Raw genomic sequence first — 8,696 nt, forward strand, 5'->3', positions numbered from 1 at the left:
ATCAGCCTCACGTTAAAGTAAAATTAAGCCTTTTTGTGCACATTGAAATATTACCACAAATAAAAAAAAAAGCAGTAGTTGGGAAAATACAATTATTTTGTCAAATCTCAACTACTTTAATACTCTAGATCATTTTCAGCCTCTGATCTCATCCTGGAAGTATATTTTTCCTAGTGACTATACAATGTTGTGGTGCCCTCCCTGTGAGGCTGCAGGACTAAAGCAACTGTTTACATTTTCACACAGTAGATTCTCTGAATCACTCTCATCAAGGCCCCCATCACCTCCTTGTTTCTCAGACTATAGATGACAGGGTTGAGCACTGGGGTCAGGATTGTGTAGAAGACAGCTAGTACCATGTCCTCTGTTGGAGATCGTAGGGATCTCGAGCGTAGGTAAGTGTACGCAAAGGGTGCATAGAAAAAAGCCACCACAGTGAGGTGTGTACTGCAGGTCCAGTAGGCCTTCTTCCTCCCTGCCTCTGAGCGCATGCTGAGAACAGAAAGGAGAACGAGGCCATAAGAACACACAATAGCCATGAAAGGCAACACAAGAAAAAAGATGGTGCTTGCAAACACTGTACACTCATAGAGCCAAGTGTTCATGCAGGCCAGAATCACCATGGCTGGGACATCACAGAAGAAATGGTTGATGGCCCTGGATCGACAATAGGGAATATGGAGAATGTATGCAGTGTGAGCACAGGAGTTGATAGCGCCCATCATCCAAGATCCTGCTATCATCAGCACACACACTCTTTTACTCATCCGAGTGGGATAGTGGAGAGGAAAGCAAATGGCCACATAGCGGTCATAGGCCATGCATGTTAACAGCAGAGCTTCTGCGCCCGCTAAAGTCAAGAAGAAGAAGCTCTGAACCCCACATCCAATGAATGAGATAGATTTGTTCCCCAGCAGGTAGTTGAAAGCCATTTTGGGGACAGTGGTAGAGACATAGTTCAGATCAATGAGGGAGAGCTGACTCAAGAAGATGTACATGGGGGTGTGGAGGTGGGCATCCAGCACAATGAGGAGGACCATGGACAGGTTGCCAAACAGAGCCATCAAGAACATGAGCACAATGAGAGAGAAGAAGAACAGCCCGATTTTTGATGGTGGGAGCAGCCCTAATAAGATGAAATCAGTTGACGTTTGGTTGTAATTCTCCATTCATTGGCTTTCCTGAAAGAGACAAAGGCACGAGTGCATTGTAAATAAAGAAATGTGAACTGTGTATTAGCTTTTTACTTATTGCTTTTAATGTAACTCTAAATATTTCAGTAAATATCCAGTTCCTTAGATAAATAATCAAAGTTTCTTATTTTGAAAAACAAAATGAATCCCATTCTGTTATCCAAAGTCATAAGGTCATGTGGTATGTATTTACATCCAAGTGTTTTTTAAGACTACGTGAAATAATGAAAGGAAAATATCTCTACCAACTTGAATAGGATATGGTTGTCTGCCCTTCATAAATTTATATCATAAATTGCAAATATTCTAATTAAACATAAGCATAATTCTTATTCCAAGAATAAGCACAAATGGATATCATTTTAAATGAATAAGTGTTTGGTCCATTGTACTAGTGAATTAAATGATACACAGAAGGTGACATTTTTTCCTATATTCAGGATTTTAGTTTTTGCTCATCATTTGAAACATAATTGTAACATTTTTTCCTCACATTGGGAAGCTAGATTAGCTCTTTGATATGAATGTGTTTAACATTGTTGAGTAAACCCTCCTGAAAGTCAGTTGTCAGTAAGTGGCATGAGCTAAGAAAAAAACCAGTGTTTATTTCCTAATACTATCAGGCACAAATTAATAGTTCAGATTATTGGATTCTTCTATTATCGTCATTTTTATCCTTCCATTTCAATTGCTCATTCTTTCGTGGAAGGGAGACCCTTCTCCAGATCTCCTGTAAGCCATGTGCACTGCAGCTGACATTATTCAGAGTCTCAAAATCATTAAATGTTAATTCTCTGAAGACTAAAAAATAAAGGAAGAAATGTCAGGTGGAAGATTTTAACGCATTTTAGATGAAGGGATTTGAATGAAAAAATGGTTATTCAATTAATGGGGAAAAGGTTTGACATTCCAATAAACCTTGGGGATGGGAGGAAATTGTATTGCAAAGAAAAATCTACTGGTAGGAAAATGTTGACATCATGCTTCCAATCATCCCGGTATGCCCAAAACAAAAGGGTTCTTTCGTTTGCTCATCTCAGTCCTGGAAAAACTGGGATGAGCAAATTATCGTATGACTCATGCAGAATTCTAAATCCATATATTCTGAGATTTTTGAAGAAGTCAAGAAAGAGGGGATTAAAATATACGTAGAACAAAAAATCAAAAGGAAAAAAATGTAGACACAAATATTTTAAAATAAAACGTAACATCTTTAGAAATCTATATAATATTAATCCACTAAAATGAGTGTTCTCAAAAATTTAAAAGATTAGCCAATATAAATGATTCATTCAATATTTTGAAAAATAAATATCAAAAACTCTTGCAGGAAGTTTGATGTAAACAGGCTAGTAAAAAAGGAAATTATAATAATAATAAGGAGGAATATAAAAATTAAGAGATTGGTAATTAGAAAATTGATTAGGAGTACTTATGTATGATTAGGATATTTCTACAAATGTGAACAAAAAATATAGGGACTTAAATTATCATACTATTTCTAAGAATCGAACAGTCTGAGCCACAACTGACACAGCATTCACAGAATCCAGCAAACTAAATGAGAACCACTCTGATAACACATGATATACTAACTGAGAAAAAGCAAACATTTTTTTCTGAAAATGTTCTTTGGTTTTCTGTAGAAGACACAGCATATTAAGCTGCTATCAAGATACATTTACATTAGTCTGAATTATTTACCCTATTGCCAAGGCAGTGTTAGGAATAACTTTTACTATCGCTGCTTATCATTCGTTTTCTAAAAAAGGACTTTCCAGGGAAAGATTTAACAGGTATTATGATTAACATAGTATCACAGACATCCAAAGAAGGTGAAGGATGCAAGGAGGTCATGGAAATAGCAGGTGACTCATCAGACCTGGTACTGCATCCATGGAGCGTGCAATTTTTATTTATACCTTTTAGACTAAGGCTTCACTAAAATAAAAGGCTTCACTAAAATAAAGGGATCATTCATACCCATTAAATGTATATTTTGAAGAGAAGAGAATTATTGAATGGACAGGGAAACCACTATTAGATTATTTTTTATGAGTTTTTTTTCGGCCTCAAGCCACTTAAATAATAATAACTAACTTATTTAAAGTTCATTTAAAAGAAACTTTCACCTCCATTGATTACTTTTATTCACCTTAAAAATGTTGACACTTATGCATTAGAATTTTTTACAACAACAGGAGAAAACAGATAACAGCTATCTGATGTTATACGCTGGGTAAGATAAAGGGCACACCATGCTCCTGGGCAATTTTTAAGTGTAAGGGAAGACTCAGACATGAATCTATTGCTGCTGGCATCCTGACAAGTGTCAGGAATTATGCCAACTTGACAGCAAGCTTCTGAGTTTGGTATTACTGTCCATATTTGTAAAAGAATTGACTGATATTCAGAGAATTTAAGTGACTTTCCTTATATCACAAGCTAAAAACATATCCTTATCCCTTTCCATATGAGAAGTGGTGAATCAGAAATGTGAGGTTCATGTTTTAGCCACCCAAAACTATTTACACATGAATTTTCTATTCACACTAGGAAGTAGATAACAGAAAATGTATTTAATAAGTTATTCTATGCCCCAATAAAAATGTTTTAGAGTTTAAAGCTTTCATATTTCACATCTCCCTAGAGACATACTTCCTCAGTTATTCTGCTCTTGCTGTGTTTTCACTGGTGTGCTGTAGCAACCCAAGAGTTCACACCAGCTTCTAGTAAGTGGATAATACATGCTTCGCAGTATCACTTATATATGTAATACCTCAGGGACTCTAACTGAAGTTGAACCATATGTTGATTTTAAACAAAAAGTGTCCCTATCTAGGAATTTATGATTACCAAAGACCACCCGCCCTGGCTCTGTAACTCGGGCTGCGGACGCCCACATTCTATCCTCAGGTGGTTTCCTAAGTTTGAAAGTGACACATATCACTTTTCTGTAACTACTTTCTTTGCATAGCTCCATTTTTCTTATGCCTTTCCTTGAAAGAGTGGAAGTATTGTATTGAGAAAAACGTCTCAGTTATAAGTTTATGTGTTTATTGTTGGTACAGATATTCAAAATGTGCCTGCATTGTTACACAGATTTGTTAAAAAAACACAAACACAGTCTATGGCCATGCCACCCTGAATAAGCCTGATCTTATCTGATCTCGAAAGCTAAGCAAGGGTGGGCTTGGTTAGTACTTGGATGGGAGACCGCCTAGGAAGACCAGGTGTAAAAAATAAAAAATAAGGGATTGTAAACTGACAAGGTCCTTGCAATCTGTGAAGTCGACCAAGGGTTGCCTCTCCTAAAAAAAAAAAAAAAAAAAAAAGCACAAACACAAAAATTTGCATTCATTTTTCAAAACTACACAGCAACCCCATGTATAGCTGTTCGAGAATTCCTGTTTTCTGATTCTCTATGTAGAATTGTGTCCTGAATAAAAATCAATTTCAAAATTTGGCTTCCTTTCTTTTATGTATGACTTTGCAGAACAGCAGTAATCCTTACCAGAAATTCGTCTGCTACTGTGTCTTAGTAGGAATGTGACATTGATCTGGTGAATTTTATTCTCTAAGCTTTCCTGTTGCTTGCAAATGAACAGGTACAAAATTATTAAATGAGAAACTACATGGTGAATGCTAAGTCCATCTGATATATAAATTATCAGTTAAGCAAGTGGTTCTTAACTGAGGGGTGAATCGGCCCTCTCTCCAGGGTACTTTGGGCAATGTCTGGAGATGTGTTTGGCTGTCACTATGCCATATAGTGGGTGCTGCTAAACATTACATAATGCACAGGACAATCAGAGACAAAGAACTATCAGGCCCAAAGTTCAGTTTTGTTTAAAAAAACTCTAAATTAATATAGCTTTGATCTTATTAGTTTTTATCTTTGTCTTTATCATTTGCACATTGTCTTCTACTAAGACTATGCAATGATAAAGTGTTATTTTTTTTTTTATGCTCCTATTTGAGTCACAAGAGCAGTCCCAGGTTGTCTGCGTTGCCATCATGCATCCATTCTCTGGGTGTTCCGTGAGTGCACAAGGCCAATAGCAGGGGGATAGTCAGTACTGAGCTAAGGCCCCGGGCACCCTGTGACCACCGGCCCTGACTGGCACAACTGCGCTCAGGAAACCACACCCTCCAGGGTTTTTACTGAAGATGGCTCCAGGTGTGACCTTGACCTTCTAGGTCAGCTGTGCAGCCAGTTGATTCAGTTCCCACCTGCGAGAGCACTGCATAAGCTCAAAACATTTTAATAACTCTCAGTCTAACCCTCAATTCATTTCTATTCCAATTTAGACATCTTGTCTGTGAATTAGCTTGGAAAACAAACTAAACAAAAAACAAACTGTTGTCTGTGCTGGTCCTCTAGGCACTCTGCCCCACACGGTATAAAAAGCAGCCATCCTGCCACCCACCTCTAATCTAATTCTGAGCTCTACTTGCCTGTGAATTGAAATCTGGAATGCAGCGACATGCCTTCCAGATATGCAAGCACACCAACAAAAGGATGATTTAAAGTGTAATTAAAATGCGTATTCTTATATAAGGTGGCTGGCTACATGTGGACACCTCCACTACTTAGAGTAAAAAGTCCGAATTAAAGCATTACATCCACATTCTCTCATTTGCTGCCAACTCTCACTCTATGTCAGAGGTTCTGTAGCGGGCTCTAGCTTCATCATACTACTTACAAAACATAAGCATGAATATTTTTCAGTAATTAAAAGTATAACATATAGTATATATAGAAACTTGAAAATTATTACTAAATAAAGTAGTAAGATAGCATGATCAATACGATCGCAACATTATTATTAGAAGCCTATTTAAAAAGTTGTAAAAAAAAAAAAAACCCTTTCCCTTGGTCTTGGAGACCTCTCTCCTTCATTGTCTTATGTACTAAATCTGTCTTACACTTTAAGTCTCCTGTTAATCACACCCTATTATATATGGTCCTTTGGTCAGTCAGGACACACAAATTCTCCTGCTGTCTGTGGTTTCATCTTAGTTCCCCTGTTCTATTATTTTCACATCCATCACCTGATATCATTATGCTCCCAGTGCCTACATTTCATGAATGTGGCAACCCTGAGAGAGGGCTGTGTGCTGTACCCACAATTCAAGGAAGAAATTCCCATATAACATCAGCACTTTACCATTTTTCACCTTTCGTCTAGTGTATAATATTTGTGATCACAAAATATTTTATCAGAACTGAAGATAATGTACGTTTTAGATATAAATAAAACTTTCTTAAAAATGTCCAGAAGTAGCCATCTAATTCTTTGAATTTTATTTCTAAATCTACATATAGCAATTTGATACACTGTAGAACAATAATGTACTTTTTCTTTTGAAATCTTGTTAATGAGATGTGAATTTATCAGTTTCTTATCTCTTTACTTAATAAAGGTAAATTCGTTACTAATTATAATCAAAATGCTCCTAAAGCATTTGCATGCTTCTTGATAAAAACACATATTAGAAGCAGTGGGTCTCTGTCTTCCTAAATTCTGGGCAGTGCCCTGCACATCTCTTGATCAAACTTCCATGAGTATATTCTAATGAAAGTGCAAACTCACCTCTCAAATCTATTCTTTTCATTTTAGATACATCTGCAGCCTTCGCTCTAGGTTTCAATTCGAGGATGTTATTTCTAATACTTGTTGTTTGATTGGTGTTCATTGGAGAATGTCCTCTGAGACTAGAATAATGAAGAGAAAGTCATTAATAAAGCAGAGTGACCTCAGGCTAGCCTGGAGGAGGGCCACAGAAAACTCCCAGTTTTCTCCCGGTCCTTGGAGAAAAAGCCAAATGTTATTCATATGTTTTCTTTCTTTAATTTTTTAAATATTTATTTTGGTGACATTATTTAATAAAATTATATAGGTTTCGATGGAGAATTCAATAATATGTATTATGTACATTACATTACATGTTCACCACCCAAAGTTAAATTTCCTTTCATCATCATATATTTGACCCTTTATATCCTTATCTACCTTTCCTCTCACTCCTCATCTCTGGTAAGCACTAAAGTGTGTTCTGTGTCCATGAGTCTCTGCTTTATACTGCTTATTGGTTGCTTCCAGTTTTATGTCCTACATATGAGTGAATCATATGGTTCTCAACTTTTTCTGTCTGACTTATTTTGCTCAGCATGATAATCTCAAGATCCATCCATGTTGTCACAAATGAACATCATTTTATCTTTCTTTTGGCTAAGTAATATTCCATTGTATATATGTACCACATCTTCTTTATCTAGTCATCTATGGAGGGGCACTTAGGTAATCTCTAAATCTTGGTTATGGTGAATACTGCTGCTATGATCATCAGGGTGCATATGTCTTTAAGGATAATTGTTTCCTAGTTTTTGTGTAGATATCCAGAAGAGAGGTAGCTACTAAAAAACAACTGATATTTATTTTAACATTTTATTTTTTGAAAGAATTATTTTATTGAGGTTTTCTACATTTTTATAATTTATATATTACTTTCCACTAAGTACATAGATACACTGCACCCACACATACTAATTAATTGTGTACATTTTATTAAATTTACCAAAACATGTATTAACATAAAATGGAATGAATTTTATTAGAAACATCATTTTACACATATATTTACATATTCACACACATTTATATGCTACCTTCCTATTGTAATGGCCTGCTGAAATGTGAAAGGGTTAAAGAATAATTAAAACCTGAAACTGGACAAAGGAAGTCTATAACTTAGGCCTAGTTTCTGGAACCCCTAACCACATTCTGTTAATCATGAAACTTGTAACAATGAGCTCATACGCTAACTGCCAATTTTAGCCTGTGTAACCCTGCTTGCTTGCGTGGCATGAAAAATAATCAATTGTATATAAGCTGAAAATTACTGTTTGGCCATCGCCCATGGGAACACTGGCTATTGTCCATGGGAACATAGGCAATCACCCATAGAAACATAACATTCTAACACAAGCTTTCTGCTTCTGTACTTCCCGCTTGCACACCTGACCAGTGGGTTGACAGGTAGTGAATAGGAGAAAGATGGACCTTTGTGTTTATAAGACAGAATGAGGAATGGGATTTGGGGCTTAAAAACCTTGTATCTTGGCATTTCGAGGCTGCTCCTTTGCAAGGACAGCCGCCGGCTAATAAACTGTCTCCTGGTTAAGAGCACTCAAGTTGGGTCTAGTTATTCTGGACACAACACTATAACAAGCGCCTCAAATGGAAAAGAATTAAGTGCTCCAACCAGAAGATAGAGTGGCTAAATGGATAAGAAAACAAGATTCCTATATGTTTCTGACATCACTCCTGAGTTTTCATAAATTTAATGAAACTTGTTTCGTGGCCTACCATGGGGTCTATCTTGGGAAATGTTTCATGCACTTTTGAACAAAAATATATATTTGGCTACTTTGACGTGAAACACTAAAAATATTAGTAGAGGGAGACTGAGAAAAATGCCATACATGATAGTCACTTT

General features: G+C 36.4%; 1 protein-coding gene across 1 annotated transcript; it reads right to left on the reverse strand.

Annotated features, from left to right (window-relative positions):
* Positions 1-230: 230 nt before the first annotated feature.
* LOC105299944 (olfactory receptor 2L8-like) lies at positions 231-1,169 on the reverse strand. Its single transcript, XM_011371917.1, has one exon. The coding sequence runs from the start codon at positions 1,167-1,169 to the stop codon at positions 231-233; it is 939 nt and encodes a 312-aa protein (XP_011370219.1).
* Between the last annotated feature and the right edge of the window lie 7,527 nt (positions 1,170-8,696).

The sequence above is a fragment of the Pteropus vampyrus genome, unplaced genomic scaffold, assembly GCF_000151845.1.
Source record: "Pteropus vampyrus isolate Shadow unplaced genomic scaffold, Pvam_2.0 Scaffold197, whole genome shotgun sequence".
NCBI lineage: Eukaryota > Metazoa > Chordata > Mammalia > Chiroptera > Pteropodidae > Pteropus > Pteropus vampyrus.

Bases quoted from the DNA above. Each gene is read 5' to 3' on its own strand.
- LOC105299944 (XM_011371917.1), bottom strand. From the start codon at position 1,169: ATGGAGAATTACAACCAAACGTCAACTGATTTCATCTTATTAGGGCTG.